Source organism: Mytilus californianus, unplaced genomic scaffold, assembly GCF_021869535.1.
Source record: "Mytilus californianus isolate M0D057914Y unplaced genomic scaffold, xbMytCali1.0.p SCAF_3, whole genome shotgun sequence".
NCBI lineage: Eukaryota > Metazoa > Mollusca > Bivalvia > Mytilida > Mytilidae > Mytilus > Mytilus californianus.
The window spans coordinates 32,745,944-32,772,620 of NW_026262679.1; the positions used below are offsets into that span (position 1 = coordinate 32,745,944).

General features: G+C 30.4%; 1 protein-coding gene across 2 annotated transcripts; it reads right to left on the reverse strand.

Moving 5' to 3' along the window:
- On the reverse strand, positions 1–26,677 carry LOC127734387 (stabilizer of axonemal microtubules 2-like). Of its 2 annotated transcripts, XM_052244226.1 has the most exons (5): positions 26,534–26,677; positions 18,487–18,660; positions 8,758–8,870; positions 2,894–2,980; positions 1–2,437 (listed from the first exon to the last, which is right to left on the reverse strand). In XM_052244226.1, exons 1-5 carry the CDS (start codon positions 26,563–26,565, stop codon positions 1,476–1,478), a joined length of 1,368 nt encoding a protein of 455 aa, XP_052100186.1. In that variant the 5' UTR covers positions 26,566–26,677; the 3' UTR covers positions 1–1,475. The 2 variants fall into 2 exon arrangements, with proteins under 2 accessions (XP_052100186.1, XP_052100185.1); XM_052244225.1 differs by lacking the exons at positions 18,487–18,660; positions 26,534–26,677 and adding an exon at positions 11,547–12,019.

Below are 26,677 nucleotides of genomic sequence, written 5' to 3' on the forward strand. Positions count from 1 at the left end.
TTTTCTAAAAATAGAAATCTTTTGCAAATATCTGTTTTCCCATGGCAAGCTTATCTACATGTATTACATAATTATCTACATCAGAAATTAATGTGCTTTCATAAATCATAATATATATTTTGGCACATCACTAACTAAGACTCTAAATCCATTTAGCAAATATTTTCCAAATAAATAATCTACAATTAAAGTCATGACCTTTTATAAATGATTGACCAAATCAAATTTTTTGCTTTAGTCTTTGTAAACTACTTAGTTTAGTCTTGTGTCCTGATACTTGATAGTTGGACCAATAAGAATGTCCAGACAGTGACTTTCCACAAGGCTAAACAATTCTGAATTGGTTAACTATGAAAAGTATCATACAGTAAGAAAAGGGGGCAGATACAAACTACTTGTACCATGATGCCATTTAATTTAATCATTGGATATCCTGCATCTATCATGCTTAACTTGAAATAAAGGTTAAATTGACGGAAGACCACCCTTCTATTCATTGTAAGCTATCATTTTGCACTAACTGTAATATCATGGTTTAAACCCCTCTCGTTGGTGTATCTATTACATTTTTTGTTTTAAATATTTGTTTAATCAAAAAAAAAAACATGATTTATTTATCCCCCTAAATAAATATACTTTATAACGGGAATGCCACTAATAAATCCTATATTAAAGTTCATTTATTTTCCTCACTTTGAAAGAAGTTCTAATGGAAATAAAAGTTGACTAATGTTTCTTCCAATCGTAGTGCACCAACATATATAGCACATAGTCAATCATTCAGTTAAAAAGAACTACACCTTATTTACTAGTGCCATAGTGCTATGCTACTGGTGCAAACACAAGTTAACCATTACCTCAGAAAAGCATCATCCAAATATAGACCTGATTCAACCAAAACTTACATTTTCATGTTTAAGAAATGTAAGTTTCATCTTATCGGTCCATAGACTCAATAATACAGAATATTGCAAAGTTAACAATGGCACTATAAGAATAAATAAACAATAGCAAAACGAGTATTATAAAAAAAAAGACACTTCTATACACAAGAAATCTTAAAGCCAATTTTCACTCTATAAATGATATTATAATTTGGAGATACAACCCTCAACATCTTCTTCATATTTTCACTTAAGTGCCAAAAACTCCACTTTTGTTGTAACTTATTTTAACATTAGTAGAAAACTTAACCAAGCTTTGAAATTCTTATTTTCTTAAAATTTAAAAAGATATAAAAAGAAAATACAACAAATCATGATTTTTTCTGTGATAAATAAACAACCTGAGTGAAACTATAAAAATATCTAAAGTATACAATATGGAATGTACTCTGATACAGGAAACATCTTCCCATCACAAAAATTCTTTTAGATTCACCTATCATCATAGTATCATGTTATGTAATAATGTTCAGCAGCATTTCTTTATAAAAATATAGTCTATATCACAGACATAAGAAAGATATTTGAATGTTAAGCTACAGCCATCGGTGTGCGTGCAGACATGGGTAATTTCTGTATCGTAGACATCACAGGTACATTATGCCTTTCACACACGATAACTCTGTTAGCTGGTATATGTGGATCATGACATGGACAAAGTGGCATTTGCTTTTTGGTATAATCAGTTCTGTACATTGTACCATCTTCAAATCTAGCATTGCTCTGGAATGCTTGGTTATCGGGACGGAATGACTGGGCAGGATGAACACCATGAGGAACATAGTGAGCCTTGTATGTGGGCATGCCTTCAAATGGAGCATTATTAGGTTGATATTCGTCTCTTTGGTGAGGCTGATTTCTCTGTAATGCCCATTGCTTATAATCTTGAGCATAATTAGTTGTACCATCAAATGGAGCATTTCTTGCTTTGCCAGCAGATGTTGGTCTCATTGCAAGATTTTTCGTTAATGGTAGTTGTTTGTATGTAGCGTTATGAGTTGTTTGTGTGTACATTTCACCTTCGGGTTTTTGGTATGCGTCATGTTGATGTACATATGGTCTATCCATTGGCCACTTAATGTAATCTTTACGATTTGTTGTTGTATCTTCCAATGGTTGGCCAGATGAGAAAGCAGCATTATCAGGTTTAAAGCTTCTTGTTGGTTGTCCATGTTGACCTTTGTAGTCTCGTCTAAAGGTTGTAAGGTCGTCCAGAGGTGCTGATGATGGTTTGTATCCCTCTCGTTCATGTAGGTGTTTGGCAGGGAGAGGATGTTTTTTGTATTCAGCACGATAGTCTGTCATGTCGGCAAATGGTTGGTCTGATCCGATCGTAGCTTCCATTGGTCTTAATGGTTCACGTCTGGCCTGATTATATTTACGGAAATCATGATGCATGGTACTCTCACCTTCAAATCTTTGTGTTGGAGCCTGATATGAATCTCTCAAACCATAAGGTTGTTGTCGGCTGGCATCCCATTTTTTGTAGTCAGCTTTAAAATAAAAGATGACTTTTTTAATTTTTTATGAAGATATGCTTTATTTTTATATATTAAATTTTTGCCATTATAATGAAAGTAAAGATATTGTGGGACCATTCTCAATGAAAACCAAAGTACAAGAAAGTAAACATCCCACAGTCATTCAAATCAATATCATTTAACAATGTCTGTCATATTGTTTTTTGTAAATTGAATTGTTATAGATTAGGCCACTAGTTTTCACGTTTGAATTGTTTCACAATTTTCATGTTCAAGCATTTCAAGCAGCCTATACAGTATGTGTTTTTCTCATTGTTGAAGGTCATACTGTGACCTGTAATTGCTTATCCACTTCATTTGAACTCTGGTGGATATATACATAGTCGTGTCATTGGCAACCATACCACATCTCCTGATTTTTATAATCTATCATTTATTTTAATTTATTATTTCAATAGAAATCGGTACCTCTATATGTTGGTTCCCCTTCAAATCTACCACCTGGTAGTCTCTGGCCATCATGTTTTATAGCATGAACTCGTTCTGGGTGTTTTTCTAAAAAATAAAAATATAGGATTTAGTTTTAGAAATCATTTAAAAAAATAAGTGCAAATTTTATCTAGATCTAATTAAGACTAAGAACTGTCAGCAGCTATGCAAATTAATACCCATCCCCCGTCCCCACTGAAATATAAATATACAATTATATTTGGTACTGATTTTTTATTGAAAGAAGTGGACCAGACACATTAAGTACAGAAGGAAGATTGATAATATAGTGTTGCCTGCTTAACATACAGTGGCAATTCCATGCATATTCAGGTCAATGTAGATGAACAAATAAATAGACATTATCATTAATATACAAAACAACTAAGCATCAAAAATAGGGGAGATGTGTTAACTATGAAGAAATGTACACAACCATTAGAGTTTATATATTGATAATTTCAGATAAAAATCATAATACCTAATGTGGGAAAACCTCAGTTAATATAGATAATACCTTATTTATACCCATTTTACAGGTCTATACTATGAATTGTGAATTCAGCAAAATCAAAATTTTATGTTCTCTTGGACAGATTTTATCAACCTTTATTTTAAAAATTATCTGAGTTTTAAAAAATAAACTGTTGACACAGAGATATGTCTCGCCTATCGGCATTAAATTCAGAAAAAGACAATATGATGGACAGTAACATTGCTTATTAATTCAGTCACTGGACCATGATCTAGTGGGCAGGGCCTGAAAATGGTTGACAAACTGAGATGTACAGACAGTAATGTAATTTTATAGTAAATATTGTTGTTTATTGTAAGTAGTTCCTATCAATATAACTTAAGCAGAAAAACTTAAAATTGAAAATTTCTCATTAATTCAAAGTCACTGGACCATGACCTATGGGGCAGGGCCTCAAAATAGTCATCAAACTGATAGTAATGCAACTTCATACAAAATATCATAGATCTATCACAAGTCAGTTCTTATCAAACTGACTTAAGAAGAATAACTTAACATTGAAAATTGCTACCGGTAATTAATTCAGTCACTGGACCATGTCCTAGGGGAAGGGCCTCGAAATAGTTATCAAACTGATATGTACTAATAGTAATGCGACTTCATACAAAATATCATTGATCTATCACAAGTAGATTCTATCAAACTAAGTTAAGCAGAAAACTTAACATTGAAAATTGCTAATTAATTCAGTCACTGGACCATGTCCTAGGGGCAGGGCCTCAAAATAGTCGTCAAACTGATATGTACTAATAGTAATGCGACTTCATACAAAATATCATTGATCTATCACAAGTAGATCCTATCAAACTAACTTAAGCAGAAAACTTAACATTGAAAATTGCTAATTAATTCAAAGTCACTGGACCATGTCCTAGGGGGCAGGGGCTCAAAATAGTCGTCAAGATGATATGTAGTGTAATGCAACTTTAAATGATCTATGACAATTAGTTCCTATCAAGCTAACTTAAGCAGAAAACTTATGTTATTTATATGGGTGTAGTACAGTATTAATAGGGAATTATCTGTCATGTATCTAATAAATCAGCTAATGTGGGTTGTAAATGTTATTTTTATTTAGTCTCTTGGTTTCCTTTATGCAATAAGTAATTATTACTTTCCTTTACTAAATGAAAAAGTTGTTTAAACTAAAAGTTAAAATCAAATAAAAAATAAAGAGGATAAATTGTTATGATTTCGATTATTATTTGGGACTGAGCCTTTCTGGTTCTAAAGTTTATATTTTCCTGCAGGTGGTAAATATTGTATATTCTGTTCTCTGTCTTTAAAAAAAAAATTAAAACAGTAAGATATTGTCAATACAAACTTTTAAAAATATTTTTTATCATTTTGAGTTATCTCCCTTTTTCACCAATAGCAACATCATCAATATATCAATATTTACCCAAATCTGATCAACAAAGTAACATTGTTAAGTGCAAGTTAGTCTTTTTCATTCAGCCATTTAAATTTGTAAATCAGTTCAAATTTGTTGTGTCAATATAAATCTATATATCATTTATTAAAAAAACCATGAGGTGTATAGGAAAAAGAGAAATTCAAATACTACAACAATGATCTTAAGAAAACGTTGAGTAAATCAATCCTAGTGGAATTTCTTTGTACCTTATATCATTAGTCTATGATCAGAATTCAAGAGTTTGACCTCGGACATTGATAAGTACTTGTCATATTCAACAAATGAACAAAAGTCATAGTCAATATACATTTCAATGAAAATTAATGGGGCAGATTTAATCTACAAAATTCTGTCATATTTCAATATCTATGTAGAAATATCCACTGACAACAACAGGAGAGATTTCCAAAATAATTTAAGCTGACATGTAAATATATTAAAGGAACGGCTTTATTTTGCATGATCCAAGAACAAACAGAGATACCAAAATAACAATTTAATTTAAATATATAGGAAACAAGAACAAATTGCAACTTCAACATAAGTTAACATAGTCTCTTGATGCTTTAAATCATTATCCTCTTTATTTTAATAATTTGGATAAAGAGAACTGAGCTATATAACAAAGTGACTAGATCTTATATTCAATAGAAATGGTCGAACCAAGATTTACAACATATAAATTGTAAAGGAATATAGTATTAAACAAAAATGTTAAACTGATCTTTTAAGGATATATTTAATATTGAACTGGAAGAAGTTACATTTAGTTATTATTTTAATTTTGGGAATTCACAGGAAATCACAAATCACACATCACCATCTGACATTTATATACTTGTCAAATCAACTCAACCTATAAGAAAACTTACTGAACAAAAACTGGCAGCACCTAAAGAGTTACTTCAACAATACGGTCAATCAAAGAACTTCCACAAAATCAGAATGGTATTTAGAGTTTAATATAAATGGTTACTCGAAGGAGAGGGCCATTGTTCAGGCTTGTTTTAAAACTGAATAATCAATCAAAAAGGAAATAATTTCAACCAGAGATGCAGTGTTTTAAAGTATATAAATTCAGTATATATCTCAGAAGATTTAAAATTTATTTGATTTTAGGGCCGATTTGACACCAACATCTTTTTGGTTTTAAATCAAAAACGGTTATGTTATTTAGACAAAACCCGTAATCAGTGTAATAAATTTAAGGAAAGTAAAATTTCTCAATAAGTATTCAGCTTGCACAAAAATTTGCATAAGTAAAAGCTTAAACAATATATCTAATGTATCAAGATTAAGTTTTAATAGTGACTGTTGACAAAGACGTACATGTCTTCTGAACTTAAAATAATTTCTATTCTAATCTCCCTGTTTCTTGCACGTTCTTACGATATTTTACTTGTTAACGTAAAGATTGTTGTAACGGGTTGAAGTATTTTCCCCGTCTTAAAAGCACTTAAGGAAAAAAATACTTCATGTTACTAGGATATATAACACAACAGATCTTGAAATCAATTCTTCTGACTTCGGCCCAGATTATATACATTGATGTTTTAATTTATAAGGATACCTGATTCTTGTTTTATTGATTTCACTGCTGGATTTCATGAAACATTCATATTAAAATTTTAAAATCATTTGAAACTAACCATATCAGTGAAAAACATCTTATTATTATGGCAATGTTTTGTCAAAGGAACTGATATCCTATCATAACATTAAAGCACTTTGTATATTGAAATTCAATTGCTGAATATGAAAAATTGTGGATAAAAAATGAATTTGATATGATTCTTTAAATATTTTATATCAATATATATAATACAGCCACAAGATAAATAAATGTGTTTCCAAAGTTGAACATGTTATCAATTGAAAGGATATTCCAGCAAGCCACAAACCATTTGATTGTTAGAAAGGGGGAAAAAATTTGTAAGGCTTCCGCGGAACCCAGCGTCTCGCCTACTTTTGCTGTTGTCTATGTTTTCAGTGTGATAGGGGAATGCACATAATAGATACAGTTAATGAAATGGTTTATGAATCTAATAAATGTTTTTAAAACTTTAACTGCAGACTGTATGTAATGTTAACTGGAAGAAAAATTAAGTCCATTTATAAGTAATATACGGAATAACAGGAAATAAAGTTTTACAAAATTTCCTTCTAGATACTAGCTTTTGATCATAAACAAGCTTCTGTCCAAGTTTGGTACAAATCCAGGATAGTTTAAGAAAGTTATTAAAATTTTTAAAACTTTAACCACAGAGTGTATGTAATGTTAACTGGCAGAAAAACTAAGTCCATTTATAAGTAAAATACGGATAATCAGGATTTTTTTTTAACAAAATTTACTTTTAGATACTATCTTATGATCATAAACAAGCTTCTGTCCAAGTTTGGTAGAAATCCAGGATAGTTTAAGAAAGTTATTAAAATTTCAAAAACTTTAACCACAGAGTGAATGTAATGTTAACTGGCAGAAAAACTAAGTCCATTTATAAGTACTATACAGAAAAACAGGATTTTTTTTTTACAAAATTTACTTCTGGATACTATCTTATGATCATAAACAAGCTTCTGTCCAAGTTTGGTAGAAATCCAGGATAGTTTAAGAAAGTTATTAAAATTTCAAAAACTTTAACCATAGAGTGAATATTTGTAGACGCCGCCGACGGAATGTAGGATCGCTATGTCTCGCTTTTGCGACAAAAGTCACAGGCTCCACAACAACCATTTTATTGTGAGAAAAGGGGGGAAAAGAAATGCAAAATATTGCATGATAAAAAATATAGCATGATAATAAACAAAATATTGCATGATGATAAATAAAATATTGTATGATGATAAATAAAATATTGTATGATGATAAATAAAATATTGTATGATGATAAATAAAATATTGTATGATGATAAAGTTTAAAAACAATGCATCAGAAAAGAGTTGTTATTTTAAAAGAGTCAACTTCAAATAATGAACAACCTCAGGTAGAAAAGTGAATGATTTACAAATAGCATGTAAATTTCCCCTACTGTCCCATACTTTAAATTGTTTCAATTTAACATGTATAAGGCTTCTTTTTACACGAGAAAATGTGATATCAAAACACAGATATTTTAAATAATATTCATATTCTTGGGGTAAAAAAACAAGATTATTGGAAGAGAGCCATTAAACCAACATACTGATAAAACCTGGTCTGTAAGTTAGACAATACATACACTCAGAAACCTCTTATATTTTAAACATCATTTATAATGAGGATAATTACTAATCATTCACCAATTGCCTTGTGTGTAATTACATTTTGTTTGCTTGTCTCAATAGATGCTGCAATTACTAAAGATTCTGGTCTAAGGGGAGAAAATATAATTAGAAAACTTCGCTGTATCAGTTTTATACTAAAACCATCTCATTGTCATAATATTTATATCATGCAAGACTAGGCAATTTGAAATTTCTGTAATTAATAAAAAAAAACTGGTTGATACAAAGTCAACTTAAACATTAATAAAAAGTAAATCAGGTACTACATTTGCATGAAAGCAGTTTTTTTAATATCAATTTTAACCCAAACATTGAATAAAGAAATAGTTGAGTGTTTCAATTTGGAATAAAATTTGGAGATCTCTTTTTTTTCCAGTAATGTTTTTTATTTTGTTGGACAAAATGTAAAAGCATTGAAATCCTTAAAGTGTTTTAACATTTTGATTACCGGTATCCTAAAAATGAAACATTTTAATATATTCAGTAACCTAGAAATGACAATGAACTTTGAAGTTGAAAAAAAGTAAAAACAAAACAGAAAGAAAAAAAGACAGCTTAATTCTAAAAGCATAAAAGCAAGGAAACAGTAACAGATTTTCAGTTTTTAATATTTAGAACCAACCAACCTGTATATTCCTTCTTATAAGATGTCATGTCGTCCATATTGCCTTCTGGTCTTTTATATATCTCAGCCTGTCTGACAAAGGGCTTCTCAATAGGATGTGGTACATAATCTTGTCTGAATATGAAAAGAAATATTTCATGAAATAAAAAAGGGGGAGGGTTAAGCACTCAATACATTAATTATATCCTGCCATATATTTATATGACATTCCCATATACATAATTAATTTAATCATTAGATTATTCTGTCTCTTTATGATTTTTGGACTTGGAATTTTGTATTGATGTGAGATCTTTTGTCATTTCTACCAGAGACATATCATACAAACTTTATTATTGATATGTCTCTGTTTCTACTGAATTAATCAACAACTTGACCAGGCTCTTTGTGATTCGAGAGCTAGCCATATAGTCTTGATTCCTTACTATTCATTAGGAACCAATTGTCCTGGATTTGTGGGTTTCTTGGGAATTATAAGATGAACCCTGAATTTACAAGAAGTATAAATTTTTCATAGGACTGTCATGCAAACCTTTGACAAAACTACAGAATCATTAGTATCCAAGAATATATATGTTTTCAATTCATGAAAATTGGTACACACTAAATTAAATTCATAATAGACTGAAAGCATTGCCAAAAGTTGAAAATCATTAGGATGCCCAATTTTGATAAATCTGTCGTCGTTATCCTTTTCACACATACAATGTATGTACCTCACAATTCTTTTTGTTCATGTTAATAAAAATAATGTTACTTTTTTAAAATGATTCGGCTGCCTATAAAAAAGGTCTCAATTGAGCACCAAGAAAGTGTCCACTAAAATATTAAGAATTCAGAGCAAGTAATGGCTTCACATGCAAAAACTACAGGTAATAAAAAGAAGATGTCAGAACACTATGCATCAATGAGAGAACAACCCAACAGCAGAGAAAAAACCAAAGGAATCTAGAGGTCAACATACTGCCTTCAACAATATACAGGTATCAAAACAATATATCTAGCTAGCTATAAAATCAAATTGTTCTAAGTAAAAAAAAATGTGAATAAATTAAACAGACACTATTAAAACCATGCTACCAATGCCAAATTCTCCAAATAACATACATATAAATAAAATGTTAATCAAAATCTTGAAGAATTTATAAAGACTCCCTTGAAAAAGTATTTTCTACATGATTTGAATGTTTGTTCCAATGTTGAACTTACATTCAGATGAACAATTTTATGGACACAGGAGGTCATTAAGAAGGGTCAATTAAAAACAAATAAACAAAGCCAGATAATAAAAGCAGCGTTTCTAAAGAATGTAAAGAGATAAAATCTTGTAAGGAAAAAAAAACAACAAACAAGATATTTTTAACAAATGAGTTTTTCTCATGAGCATTGTCTTTTCTGACATCAAGGTAAAGCTAATCTCTAGTAGGACGAGATTATTTTTGTCTGGAATGAATACAGATAATCAATTAAGTAGCAAAAGAAGAAGAATGTACAACAATCCAAAAAGGTTAAAATATAACAAAACAAAACAAAAATCTATATTTTACATGTACAACAAATATTCTATGACGGATTCAAGTGAAGCAAATATATCCTGAATCAAATACATATATCAGTAGGAAGCTGTACAAAAAGACATTTGAACTGTATAAAAGCATTTATATATCTGGTAAAAATATGACATTACATTAGAGTTTTAACTGTCACATCCTTTGATAAAATACTTTTAAATACATTTCACTGAATACATCAAACTTTTCTGTGTGATATGATGTGAAAATGTAATCTAAGTAGCACATAACTAAGATCTTTCCAATTTTCATTAAATTTGAACGACTTTAATATAGCCAAAAATCTTTACTGTATATAAATGTTATTGTTTAAATCAAAACTTGGATAATTGACTTCTACAAATTCTAATATTATTTAAATAGTTTACATAGTAATTTGCAGCCTATGGGTTTATACACTGATTTACCTTATTTATTTCAAAATTACAGTTAAATTTAATACTACTGTAGACCGGATCTGACTTGGATAATGAGCTGTTCTGAATAATATAAATTTGTCCAACTGAGTGATTTGATTTGATTTTTTGTGTTTTAACGCCACTTTTAAGCACCGCTTTTGGGCTATGTCGTGGTGGCCAGTTTTATTGGTGGAGGAAGCCGGAGTGCCCGGAGAAAACCACCGACCTACGATAGGAAATCAAACTGAGTGAAGAAACACTTCATACAAATACACAAAATATTAACTAGAGGAATATACATACAAAACTCTCAAAAACTAGAAACAATTTGATCATACCTCACCTTGGCAAGGACTTACTCAAATAATATAATGTATAGGTCTTTCAAAAACAAGAATAGTTAGATCATACTTACCCTTGCATATGCATTTTAAAACAGAAAACAGTTTTATTATACTTACCTTTGCCTAAGACTTTACCAATCATAGAATCCTAGCTTCTTCATACAAACCATTTTTAGGACTAATTTTCATGAAGAAAATACAGCAATGTACTATATTCTTGATTTTTTATGCCCAATGTAACAGCCATAATCTAGGTTTTTTTGAAAAAAAAACTGGCAAGATCTAGGATTTTTATATAAATACATAACCATAAGAACTGCTTAGTCTTAGACTTTCATAACAAGACGAACAAATTACAGTCACAGTCTAGGACATGAGGATCAGTTCCAATTTACATGTAGTACTTATGTTTGCTTTGTTTTTCTTTAATTTATCTTTCTATTTCTTACAAATAGAGACCTACAACATCGTACTAACCCTCGCCTAGGACTTTTACCAATCACAGGAACGGCTTTATCATAGGCAACTTTATCATAAACCATCCATTTAGCAGCCTCTTGACGCTTATTTTCCCTTTCACGAATCCTAGTTACACTTTCCTCATCAAGTTTTGTATAAAATTCCTGATCTCGAGGAGAATTTTGTGCCATTTCTTGCTGTGTATATCCAGTATTATTTTGTTTACTAACAGACACTGCTTTATCATCACCTCTTTTATCATAAATCATCCATTTTGCATCCTCTTTACGTCGACTTTCCCGGTCGTCTATTCTCCTTATATTTTGCTCATCAAGTTTTGTAAAGAACTCTGGATCATGATGCTTTATATTTGCATCCCTAGGAGTATTTCTTGGAGTCATTGCATCCTTACTGTGGCCGGGAATACCCCCGTCTTTATCCAACAGAATATAAGCCATTTCAATGTTCACTGATGTGGTTATTCCAATATAATGTCTTCTTAATTGATTTTTCACCTTTTATATCATGTGAGCTTAAATAGGCATGTTTACATTTATATAGATGGGGTATATAAATTCCTAAAACTTGTATGGACAGTTTGTCCCCCAAATTAAATACCAAACAATAAGTTGCTTTCCAGGGTATGAACTATAATTACAGAGTATGAGGGTAAATATCTATTGGCTTAAGTGGATTTTTATACATTGTTATTAAAGATAGGGACGATTTCTATGTAATATATTCATGTGACCCTTTAATACATGATTACCAATCTTTTTAGATAACAGTTACCCCAGATGAGCCTTCATATTGCTGCATTTCAATATTGAATTTTTATTGGTACCCTGTAGCTTAACACAATTTAAGTTTAATATTATGTATGCAAGCAGATAGGCTCTATAAATCACCATGGTTTTAGCCGACTGTTTATCATTTTTAATACTTGATTTGACAAATCGAGATTTTATTGTAAGAATAATACAACAAATTTACGCTATGAATACATATTATTTAATTATAAAATGAGATCGGGATATCAGTCCATTCACAGAACTAATCACTGTGAGTTAAAAAGTAATCTACAGAATAATTAGAATAAAAACTGGCAAGTTTATTTAGAAGCTTTCTCTCTTTTATTATGTTTTGTGTGAAAAAACTATTTACTTTTGACATTTCTGTCACCACTATCAGTAATTATAATCAAGAACCAAAAATAAACTTTATAATGGAATAAAAAATCTTATTGATCTTTTCCATGCAATTATTATTCTTTACCATTGAATATAAAGGTTGTATTTTTGGTTTAATGTCAGTAAAACTGGTACAGTATTACTATTTATTCTCACATACAAAGCAAAAATAAAGGCCAAATAACTGATTTTAAGATTTTTTAAAGTTGAAAAATGACATAGATGTGGCATGGTCATTAAAAGTTAAACTAAATTAGGTATGTTTTAAATTATTTAAATTTTTTCCTCAAAACATTTTCTGTTTAAAGAAATTCCACTTAAGGATATCTATATCAAACCATAATTACAATATGTGTTAGTATTTACTTTGTATGAAAGGAGGTGTAACTATTTTTATGTAAAATTCGATTTAAAAGGATGGGTGAGAAAAAGACATAATTCAGAAGAAATTATCTATTTTTGCAACTGAAAAATCTTCATTTTGACTTAAAAAAAGGGGAGGGGAATTGTTTTCACAAAAGTAAAAACATAAACAGTAGAATTGAGTATTTTCTCACCAAAAATTTTCTTTTAAGCACTGATTTATGGAATTTGTCAGAGACATAGCTGATATAAAAAGTTAACCTATGTATTAATTTTCATAAAAATCTGACAAGAATTGTACACATGAGAGTGCGAACAATGCATTTTTCAATATAATTAATATTTCCAAGGGGCATAACTCTTTTAAAAATTGTTGATCAGCAATGACTTTCAAACTTGTCCGAGACAATACTGATATAAACCTATGATATAAGTTTTATTATAATCTGGCAAGAATTGTACATGTGAGAGCGCTAACAAGACCAGACATACAGACGGACGTACACCCAGTACTTCTATGTCCCCAAAACTGCAGAAGATGTAGTCTGATAAGTTATTTCTCCCTTTTCTTCCTAAAACAGCAGATTATTGCAGGAAAGACCATTTTGAATCATATTTTAACAAGAAGATTTTCTTAGCTCTGACTGCTGCATGACTAAGCACTCTGAATGTGCTATGGTGCTGAATGAGGCTCTTCATTGGATTTACAGAATAGAAAAAAAACAAACAAAAAATATGAATAATAGAGAAAAATGGGCAAAAAGTATACTATATATGATGTCCTGAGGGAGAAAACTGTAAAAATGAATACCATAACAGTATGGAAAAAAACGTAGGAGTTTTGGCTCTGATTAGGTGGTTTATCCTTCTCCCCAAGAGCTGTTATTCCTCCAGTTTGGTAAAAATTTGAAAATATGATTAAAAAGATATCAACAAAGCACTATTATTTTGCCTTAATGTCAAATATTTATAGCTGCTGTGGCCTTGGCCTTTAACCTTGGGACCTTACAAAATTACAAAGCCTTCCATTTTCCAATTAGCATTTGTAGGCAGCTTAGCTGGAAAGAGGAATTGATAAAGAAAAGAAAGTTGTCTTATGCAAACATGACCAATTATGGTTTGCTGCCAGGTTTTTTTTTATACAACTGTGATAGGAGGTCAATGTCTTGCATGTATGGCCTAATATTGTTTTTTGTTAAGTTTTTTATACCTGGCAATATCCCCAATATCTGCCATCTGGGCATTAATGACAGCTCTGTAGGTTAAGCACTTGAGAACTGCCACCAATATCCAGTTAAAAGCATTAGAAAATAATTCTCTAACAGAGTGTAGTAAAATAAATTATCAAAAGAGATGTCACAAAACTTTTTACATTACATGTCTATTAAAATGTTTCTGATTAATTTGTGCTGGAATCAAAGAGATTCATCCAAATAACTTTTCTGTTTTATATGTAAGCTATGTGTGACATGCAATTAAATGAAAAAATCCTCATTTTGCTTAATCTAATACACAGCAATTTAAGATGCTTTCTGGCAGTTCAATATTTTCAACGGAATTTTAAGTATAATGATAGATTACAATTCTTGAGGTAAATACATAAATGAAGTTCATCCCCTAGATTAAAACAATTTGAAGGTGTTTATGAAATAAATGTTTATGTTTACTTTCAATTTCTGTCAATGCCTTTTCATAATTCTCAACCTTGAAAAGCATTAAGAAAAAATCTCAGGCAGACATAATTTGTTATGTTTAGAATTGTTCACCTTTTCCTTTTTGTATTTTAAAATCTGAACTTTCAAATATTCAGACCATGTTTATTGATAACTGAATCAGCTTTGGGTTTTTTAACAACTGGAAGCTTCAGTCGAGTGTAGACACATTTTATTTGCAAAATATCACAAAAGGATTAGACACAAGATATTGTCCCACTCAGATCGTCTTCTCCTAAGCTTCCGTTTAGTTGAAAGAACGAAATGATGTACCGGTAATTGATTATATATATAATTTCCCCTAACTTCTTACTGCTCTTTCCAATTTCTACACATATTTCATTCTGAAGTGCCCTTTAGATATATAAGAACAGTCTACTAGCTATGAATTAAAACTACTCATTTTTATTCTTATTTATGTTGTTTTTTATTTATTATTGCAAGCTTTTTCTATGTTGGTTCTAAATGAAATAAGTATTAGTATCAATGTAGTACCTTAAAGTAAGTTTGATCTTAAATATACCATTGATACAAGTGTGGACACAGATCAGTGTGGATAGTATGTTTGGATGTTTGACAGTGTTTTCTGACAAAAAGAGTTCTCCGGTTTTTCCCCATAGGGTTCTATGTTGAACTGTTGTGCACAGTGACAGCCAACCTATACCAAACACTGAAAATAACAGTGTCTTTTATTTAATATTGAGTTTTAATGTTCAAGACTGTCATGGAGGAGACACTACTTTAAATCAGTGCTGACCTTTCATAGATTTTATTTAGCTAGACATTGCTTTTAATATCAAATCTAATTATTGGCCAACGTACTATAAGTGCTTCGTGTATATAAAAAATTGAAAACAACACGTAATATGTACATTCCTGTAAATAAATTTTGTGCATGTGCAACATAACGTTGGAGGATTTCCTTTCAACATTTTAACTTTGAAATTACTTCAATGTGAATATATTAACATTTTTAATAAACAGCTGCGCCATGAGCGCATGATACGCCCGTCGCGTTTTCAAAGAATAAAGTTCAATAACTTCTCAATGTCATATCAGAAATTTATAAAAAACTAAAGGGAGGTTATCTTAATAGATATAAATCAGTCGACAAAGTTTAATGAAAACTGCTAAAAGCATTTTTGAGTTATTGTCCGAAAACTGGAAAATCCCCCTTTTTTTAATGAATAAAACCCCACATCTCGGAAACGTAAAATCTAAAATTTATAAAAATCAAAAGGGAGCTCATGTCAATAGCCATAAACAATTCACCAAAGTTTAATGAAAACTGCTAAAAGCATTTTTGAGTTATTGTCCGAAAACTGGAAAATCCCCCTTTTTTTAATGAATAAAACCCCACATCTCGGAAACGTAAAATCTAAAATTTATAAAAATCAAAAGGGAGCTCATGTCAATAGCTATAAACAATTCACCAAAGTTTCTTGCACATTGCTGAAAGAGTTTGTGAGTTATTGTCTGAAAACTGGAAAATCCCCCCTTTTTTAATGAATAAAACCCCAAAACTTGGAAACGTAAAATCTAAAATTTATAAAAATCAAAAGGGAGCTCATGTCAATAGCTATAAACAATTCACCAAAGTTTCTTGCACATTGCTGAAAGAGTTTGTGAGTTATTGTCTGAAAACTGGAAAATCCCCCCTTTTTTAATGAATAAAACCCCAAAACTTGGAAACGTAAAATCTAAAATTTATAAAAATCAAAAGGGAGCTCATGTCAATAGCTATAAACAATTCACCAAAGTTTCTTGCACATTGCTGAAAGAGTTTGTGAGTTATTGTCTGAAAACTGGAAAATCCCCCCTTTTTTAATGAATAAAACCCCAAAACTCGGAAACGTAAAATCTAAAATTTATAAATAACGAAAGGGAGCTCACGTCAATAGATATTAACAATTCACCAAAGTTTCATGCTAATTGGTTAAAGCGTTTTTGAGTTAATGTCTGACATGTTGACGACGGACGGACAGAGGTATGCCATAATACGTCCCTTAAACGAGCGTATAAAAATGATCCATTTAGGGAACACAGCAACAAAATGTAGCTGAGTGTGCTCCAACGCTGGAGAGATTTACGTAAAGAAGCGGAAGATTGGAAGGATTGCCAAATGATTCCGATAAAATAAGTTCCAAAATTTGTACCATTGATATCATTATCTTAATTAATTTTTTTCATATAAGATGTATGTATCTTTACAGGAATGTCTTGGGTGTTTCAATAAGCTTGACATATAAGAACCTGTTGGAAATTTTATCTACTTATCTAAATTTCATGTTGGCCCTGCTAGTGCATGCCTGCTACCATGTGTCCTTTGATCTCTAAAAGTTGTTTGGTCATTAAAATTTCTATTCTAGTAAGAAATAGCAAGGTTAATAATGCTGTTCATTTACTCTTTTTCCAAGTCATAGTACGAGGTAGGACCAATTTCCTCCGATTTATTTCACACAAAGGCCATTTTCCAAAAGACCTTCAATCTTTACTGAAACTGGCCATAGTAGTATGGTAATCATAGATTGGAATGTGTCCTTAAGGTTTATACAACATTTTGATAAATTTTTTCTTACATGTGACCAAATTATAAATGCATAAATATGGCTCAAAACTGCAATTTTTACAGATTTTTGAAACTTTTTAGAATTTGCATAAGAAGAATATAATTAGTTAAGCAAAACAAAGTTCTTCTGGAAATACAGAGCTAAAAGCTGTCCTTTGATTAACAATTGTTTATTATTGGTCAAAAACAACTTTTGATGCAAAATGCTACAAAAACATGTTTAATTTGCAATATTATCTTCAACAACAATATGTTGCACTAAAGACATTTTTGTTTAATAGAAATATGTAAAATTGTCGATAATTTGTGTAAGAATGTTATAAGACTCTTTTCTTATTTTAGTATGTTTAAACCACTTTCAGATTGTGAATGATTGATTGATAGTTGGTTGCTTAATCTCAAGTGGTTTAGATTGTGACCTGTGAGAGAAAAATTACAAGTGAAATTGGCCTGTCCGCTCGCTTCTATTTTCAAACAGGTTTATTTTTTCATCAACAATATTTGGATTTTCTTGTTATTGTAAACAAATGACATCACAACACAAGTACAATGTGTTTTATCAAATGTTTGAAAGTCTATGTATCCTTTTAACTCTAAATAATTTACAATTTCTAAGCCTGCATATAGCTTTACTTTTCAATGAATATTACTTTCTACAGTGGTAGACACATAAGTTCACAGGGAATTCTTAATGAGCTAAGATTAAAATGCTGACAAAATTACCTTGGTCATTCAATAGTACAACTTCTGTGTTTGTATTATCCAGTTTTTAACACAAACATTTTGTACTAAAATCTACCTTCATGTAGTCATATCTTGGAATTCAGAACAATACTGGATAGTTTACAGCAAAATTCTACAAGCAAGAAACAAACAAATTCTACAACTCCTTTTCAAAAGCTACCTTGGACAAACAATATAGTACCTTCGTGTAGTTCACCACCTTATAGAGCCTCATGGTTGTGTTAAACATAGAAGTGAGTTATTAAGACCTACCTTTGAGTAGTTCACCATCTTGTAGAGCCTCGTGGTTGGGTTAAAGATAGAAGTGATGTATTAAGAGTTCACCACCTTGTAGAGCCTCATGGTTGGGTTAAAGATAGAAGTGATGTATTAAGACCTACCTTTGAGTAGTTCTATCTTGGAAGTCGCCACCTTGCATAGCCTCATGGTTGGGTTTAAAGTTTTCCCGTGGACAGAGAGGATGCTGCCTGTAGACATTAGAATATTCAGTAGTTTTATATGATGGATCACCTTGGCCAATAATATCTTTGTGAACATGTGGAACCATATGCTTTCTGAAAGTAAGAATGGATTTAAGAATAATGTTAACCTTGAGTTCAAATTATCATGCTATGTATTACATGAAAAACATGTCATGGATTTAGTGGAGCTTAGGTACTTGCCTGTTACATGTATTTGAATTAGAATTTGTTTATTTATAGAGATATTATTATATCATATTCATAAATATAAATTGATTAATCAATTTTGTTCATTCTTCAGTCATCGGTTTGAAAATTGAAAATTTGTTTGGAAATTATCTCTTGACTATGAAGAAGAATTTATATTATAGGCGTTTTCCTTAAAGATATTCAAGTTTCAAAAATGTTGTTTAAACTTTAAGTTTTCAAAATTATCATTGCCTTTTAAAAAGTTTAAATTATCAAATAGACATGTGCTACGTTTTACAGTATGAATATATCTTTTGGAGGATAAGTGACTGGTGAGTGTAATATATTGTATTAATATGGTCTTCAGTTCAAAGGGAATTAACTCTATTTCAAATATGAATACCATAGAGGAACTAATACAAAAAAGTTGTAAAATAAATATATAATTTCATATATAGACTCCTGTTTGCAAACAAAAAACTGTGATAAAAATTTCAAAGCATATTCATAAATGAACAAGATAGTTTGTCTCTGAGGAGGGTTATTAACAATAACAAACAGAGCCTATATTATTTTATAAAATTTCCTAAAAGTTATTCATATCTGTTCATAACTTCTAATAAAGCTGGTAAAGAGGAAATCAGGACATAAGGACATCTGCAAGAAAACCTTAATATCAGTTCTTTTATTCCCTGCAATTTCATTTCATTTTGAAGTTCTCCACAAGAATAATGTGTTTCATAACACATGAATTATCAAATAAAGCTCATAAACTATATTCCATATATGATAAAAAAATAAAGAGATATTGTATGATTGCCAATGAGACAACTATCCAGCAAAGACCAAATGACAAGGAAGTAAACTGTAAACGGGCCAAAGAACAGATCTCAACTATGAACAAAACCAATACCCTATTGAAAACTACAAAAGACGCCAAGACAATAAAATGTGAAACAGTCTTATGATGTTATACTATTGTTTCAGAAAAGGGAGAAGGTTTGGTACCATTAAAACGTTTAATCCCGCTGCAAATGTGTGCACCTGTCCTAAGTCAGGAATCTGATTACAGTAGTTGTCGACTGTTTATGTAGTTCATACCTGTTTCTCATTTCTCGTTTTTATATAGATTAGACCGTTGGTTTTTCCGTTTGAATGGTTTTACACTAGTAATTTTTTGGGGCCCTTTATAGCTTGCTGTTCGGTGTGAGCCAATGCTCCGTGTTGAAGGCCGTACCTTGACCTATAATGGTTTACTTTTATAAATTGTAACTTGGATGGAGAGTTGTCTCATTGGCACTCATACCACATCTTCCTATATCTATTAAACAGCATGATGCTATTAGTAAAACAAAAAACAATCATATACAGACTATGGAACTAACTTTTATAGACTGTGGACGATTTAGTGATATTGTATAGACCCTGTCCATTGTTGAAGACTAATGTTGCTCTTTAGATGTCTTTTGGTTGTATTTGTCATTGGTTCCTGTCTCATTGTTGTATATCCCATTATATAATTTCAAATATCTCCTTTTTTCATATACAGTAAATATAAATACATATACATTGTATATATATATTATTCATATATTGATTTAAATCCTATAAAAACTAACAAGTTTTAATTAATGCTCACAAAATTGTGATAGAGAGGTCAATGGGACAATCTACATCAAATAGTGTTTCTTGGGAAGGATTTTTTATTTGAAATTTTCTTACTGCTTCCTTACCAAAAACCATCCATTGAGAAATTATCGGAGATTGTACATAACAGAGATAATATATTTATTCAAACTTAAAGGCTTTAGCTATAATTATACCAACTAAATCTTGTCAAATTATCAAGAAAGATAATATTTGTATACTTTAAATTGGAGTGTCAATTTGATGAAAAAATAGTTGAACGGACAGGTACATAGTATGTATAAAGTTCTTAATCAATTTTAACTAAGCGATCAATACATTACTGACACCTTTAACATACATACTAATTTACCTGTCCAAGTAATTTATACTGGTTCTTATCTAAAACAATGATCAAACTTTGAATACTAACTACATGTATTTGTGTTCAGGTGATCACCTAGGTATCATTAAGTGTTTACATCTTCAGATCAAGTACTCTTAAAAGTGACTAGGTGCTTCACTTTCAAACTGGAATTTTTTGTCATTTTTCAGATATTATCTAAATTCTAAAATTTAAAATCAAAATATCAAAAAGTAAAAATAAAACAAGGACTTAATAATAAATATTTTAATAAGTAAATTTATTATAAGAAGCATATTTATGTAAATAAGATCCTATGGTTTCAATGGGTAGATTACTGGTTGGTCTATATTCAGTGGCAAATATTACACAATTCTCAGGAAAAGGAGAAAATCAAGAGGGCAATTCACAAGTAATGAAGTAAAAGAGAGACATGAAATTGATATCCACAGAAGAAAAGGTGGGGGTAAAAAAAACCCTCCTTCCTTGACATGTCAATCTGCTCATATTTTTAGATAATATATTTGAAATATAATACAATAATCATTTATTTGACAACTTATACAACAGATACAGTTAAGTCAGCCTCATATCTTGACTTACATCTAGAAATTGACAATGAGGGTTGGTTGAGAACAAAAATTTCTGACAAAAGAGATGATTTTAGCTTCCCAATTGTGAATTTCCATTTTTGTGTAGCAACATTCCAGCAGCGCCTGCATACGGAGTATATATCTCCCAGTTGATACGATATTCCAGGGCCTGTATTTCCAATCATGATTTCCTTGATAGAGGGTTGCTGCTCACAAGGAAGCTATTAAACCAAAATGTTCCAAGTGGTGAAGTTATAATCATCCCTTTGTAAATTTTACTGACGCCATCACAAGTTGGTTGACCGTTATGGGTTTCACAGATGATAGGGGATATGTTCCAAATGTCGTAACTACAATCCAATCCCCTTTTCCCCAAATGTGACCAAACGAACTAGACTTATTACCAGGTTTGTACTAACATGACCAACACGACGGGTGCCACATGTGGAGCAGGATCTGCTTACCCTTCCGGAGCACCTGAGATCACCCCGAGTTTTTGGTGGGGTTCATGTTGCTTAGTCTTTAGTTTTCTATGTTGTGTTTTGTGTACTATTGTTTGTCTGTTGGTCTTTTTCTTTTTTAGCCATGGAGTGTCAGTTTATTTCGACTAATGAGTTTGAATGTCCCTTTGGTACCTTTCTCCTCTCTTTTATAATATAAGCACTCTTTTGTGTTTGACTATAGATTTTACAGTCTGCATAAACCTGGGATCCTGGTCTAGTTTTTGCTTCCAATGTATACATGTAGGTACTGACAAGCAGTGAATCATGATCCTAAGATAGTTCTACAGACTACTCTAAGATTCTCTAAGACAGGAAAATCAGTTATTGTATAAAAAATTGTAAAGGTTCCATGGAACCCTGGGTTTTGCCTGCAACTGCTGCTGTCAGTGTACAAGTGTTAGTGGACTGACAAAAACTAAGTCCATTTAAGAGTAAAATACAGTTTAATGAAGAAAAAAATACTGTATTTATGCCCCCACCGCAGCTGAGGGGGTATTAAGTGTTACCCTGGTCTGTCTGTATGGCCGTCTGTCCATATGTCCCAAAATTGGTTTCCGTTCTCTAACTTTTATAGCTTGCTTAAACCAAATGTTATACGCAATGCTTATTACCACAAAACTCAGATCAAGTTCAAATTTGGGTGGCGTCATTTTTACCGTTTTTGAATTATGTCCCTTTATAACGTTAAATGCAAAGGGAGGGGGGCATCATCTGTGTCTCATGGACATATTCTCCATTTATTTTTATCCTAAAACAGTTGCTGTCAAGTTCCATCAAATTTTACTAATTTTTGACAAAGTTATTGATGAATAATAAAAAGGAACACAGGATCACCATGTCACAGGTTCAACAAAAACAGGTTACACTTTACCTACATGCATACCCAGGAATACCTTTTGACATTGAATTTAATGATTCTGATCACAAATTTTAACTAAAAAAGTATAATGTTTTTTCTAACTAATACTAAAAACACCTCATATATCTTTTTTTTCATTTACAAATACCCTTTGATGAAAAGAAAAAATGACAACAAGAAATAATTTATATTAAAATATTAATCAAATGTTTTCTGTCATATCCTATCATTTATATTTTCTACTCAAACATTTGCAAATTGAATATATAGGAAAATATTTATCTTGTTGATCAACAGAAGTAGATTTTGATTTAAAAAGAGCATTTAAATATTTACAAAGTAGAGGATATTTAAAATTGGTGATAAAAAGATAGAAAGTGTACCAAAGAATTTTTATAGATGAAATTCTGTTTCATTATTTAGCCCTATGCCAACTTGTTGAGCCAACAATCATTTATTCATTTGTATTTTTCTTTCTTGTTACTGGGAGTCGGTACCAAAATATTGAAAATCATGGTTAGTGACAATTTACCATTGACAGTCTTTGTTCTAACGCAAAGAAACTCTACTCAAACATATTCATTTGTCATTAAGTAAAAGAACTAAAAGTTTTGTTTCTTAACATGGACTTACAATTTGACTATATATATATACATGTAATAATAATTGTGTGATTTAGTAATTCTAAGTTGTATTTAACTAGCTGTTATATAATTTACAAAAACATTTTTAACATGGTAGATAGACAACATACATTTTGTGACAATAAATTGTTTTATCCATTTAAAAATCACCTTACAGCCTACACATTGCTATACACCACAGTCATGTTCACATGAACAAATTAAAGATGACCACAGCTGTACAGACATATTTGGGCTTATAACGATTTTAGTTTATACAGATTTTTTTGTACATGTATTAAAGCCTAAAATAAACATGACTTTTAAATATGTTTTGCTGCAAGTTCCATCACATATGTAGTGCTTGTTTCATTTTTACATTTACTATATAGATTGCCAGTAATATTTTTACATATTTCATTTTTATAAATTCCTTTATGCTTTTCTTGCCGTTAAGTCCTGGTTTGTATTTTGGGACCTTGTGAACTCATTTCCCCCCCCCTTGTTACAGCATCATATGGTGATTATATATACATATGTAGGAGGTGAAATTGAGTCTGTCAACCGTAGAGTATCTATAATGAGTAAAATCTTTACAATTAAATCATCTTTGATCTGCATCAATTTTTCATGATATTCAGCAGTATTGATGTTGATGCAAATATTACCCTTCTGATTACTGAAATATCTATCACAATGATTTAGGAGTTGTTATCCCAATCTGTATAATTGAATAATTTTAATAAGTTTTCAATTTTTAATGAACACTCAATAAAGTCGACCTAATGTTTAGAAATTTCACAGCTTTCCTGTAACAAATTTATTTGAAAGGTTTACTATAACATTTAAAATATTCTTTTCTTTCATATTCCATGGATCAACAGTTTGGAAAATGTATACTTATTCCCATATAGTAGTATTGATTATATTCATTTTGAAATTGATACCGTCATATTAAATGGAAAGTTAAGTGTATAAATACAGAGTTCTCTTTGTTCATATGAAAACATATAAGTTAAAAATTTGACAGATAAAAATAAACAATTCATTGTTTTTATGCTTTCAGTTGTTCATACATATATACATATATATATATATGTAAAATTTTATTATTCAATAAATTCAAAAAAGTTTACTTATTTAAATATCAACTTTTAAAGATAAAAACTTTTTTTTATTAAAAATGCTACAGGAAGATTTTTTTCAGTTGTTCATACATATATATATATATAAACAAGTCTAAATTGAAAACAACGTTCAAACCTATGATTGCCTTGGATAAAAACCACAATTTTTATACGTGTGCATGCAAAACAAATTTCTTGTTAGAGGGGTCTAAATACAGCACAAACAACATTTTCCAAAAGACCAAAAAAGTGAAAAAGTATATTTTAACAAAACACATTTCACTAACAGGTTGAACAACAAATGTTCTTAAACCCTGCTGGCTATATATATACAACTCGTCTAACCATCAGCCCAACAATGTTAGATCTGTAAATTTGCTTTCGCAAATTTTTAGTTCTTCCATCGCCGGGATTCCAACTCATGCATTATATATATATATGTAAAATTTTATTATTCAATAAATCAAAAAAAGTTTATTTATTTAAATATCAACTTTAAAGATAAAAACTTTTTTTTGTTAAAAAGGCTACAGGAAGATTTTTTTTAAGAGTTGAAAAATTTGTACAGTACATTTCATTCCCATCTTTTTCATGAATAAGTATCAATTTGTGCATTTAAATTCATCTTATATCAAATCAAGATGTATTCAATAATAAGAAATACTCACTTATCATAAATATTTAATTCTATGCTAGACACTACCAAACTGAAGTAATAATAACTATACAAATTAACAATAGTTTTTTTTTAAATGCAAAAAAGATTCATTCATTCATTTAAACAGAGAGAAAAACAGTGGTATAAAGAAGCTTTTACATCATTCTTGGTATTATTAAAATTAAATGTATGTGAAATGTAATCTTACATGTGGTTCAACAAACTAATTAAGCATGTACACATATTGATGAAAATCGTACTTTATTAAGTAAAGGATTATACAAAAGGCCATTATAAATGAAAGATTAAAATGTCTGGTCATTAATAAAAGCAGATTATGTTTGTATAATGGAGAAGAAGAGGTATGCTGAATTCATTGATTCATGACACCCAAAGCAATTGGAAGGTATTCCAGCAATTGGAAGGTAATCCCAATTGCTGTTCTTCATCTCAGTCCCATTTAGGCTTTGAACATGCAGTAGAAGATCCCACTTTACTACAAGATAAAGATGGAATTATAGTGCCAATTTGAATGGTTCTTTGCCTTTAATTGATAATAATTTCCCCATGATACATGTAATCCAAGATGAACATGAGTTTACTTCTTAAAATATATATGTATCTTGAAATCATTGTAAGTTGAACAATTAACACTACAAGAAATTGATACAACAATATTTAGAGCCCACATTTTGAGTCAAATAACATAACAAATATAAATAACTTAGCATTTACATCAACTGTAGATTAAAAAGAATTGGGGACACAGCCCTGATATAAGGACCTGTTAGGGGCAGTTATATAGCCATACCAAATTGTTTTAGTGGAATCTTTTGATTAGTGATCTTTGTATATAAAATGAAATCCATTATTCTTTGAAAAAAGGGTACCATTTCCCCAAAATATGCACCATCTACATGTACAATGAATACCAATGACTAAGTTTTAAAATATATAATTGAGCACAAGTAGGGTTTATTCTATCTCTAGCTGGGATTAATACTTAAATTATGTATTGGTCCAGGACTATTTTAAGGGCATATTTGTATGTGTACTGTCAATGTCTTTATCAGCCCTGGTCAGATCCATCATATCACCGTAACCTTTGAGTCTTAAATCAAAGATGATTGTAGTTCTGATTATTATTATCAGTTCATGAGCCAACTACATTTTTGTGTAGAGTTATCCCCCATGCTACAGAAATTAGACGTGTTGAATATCAAAAATATAAACAGCATTTTAATTTGATTTTACTATAGAAATTCAGCAACTTCTTTGTCTTCAATACAATGTCCAATAACAAGTTTAAAAGATTACTGTAATCCGATACGTTAATTAAATCACAGGTAATACAATCAACAGGTGCCCGTTCCCTTTAAATTTGTATGTAAATTGTTTCAGCAAATCTTAATAAAATTACTTACCCACAAATACATAATGTACACAAGTTCGACATTTTTGTAATTTAAACTGCAATTTGAAAATTTCTCCTTTACTTTTCTAAATTTCAGAACATAAGATGCACGTTGCTAAGTATACATGCATTCAAATGTTTATCAAAGATGGTG

Bases quoted from the DNA above. Each gene is read 5' to 3' on its own strand.
- LOC127734387 (XM_052244225.1), bottom strand. From the start codon at position 11,986: ATGGCTTATATTCTGTTGGATAAAGACGGGGGTATTCCCGGCCACAGT. The intron at 8,871-11,546 runs GTTAGTACGATG...TTTCATATTCAG, and splicing joins GGTAAAAGTCCTAGGCGAGG to ACAAGATTATGTACCACATC. The intron at 2,981-8,757 runs GTTGGTTGGTTC...TTTATTTTTTAG, and splicing joins TTATAAGAAGGAATATACAG to AAAAACACCCAGAACGAGTT.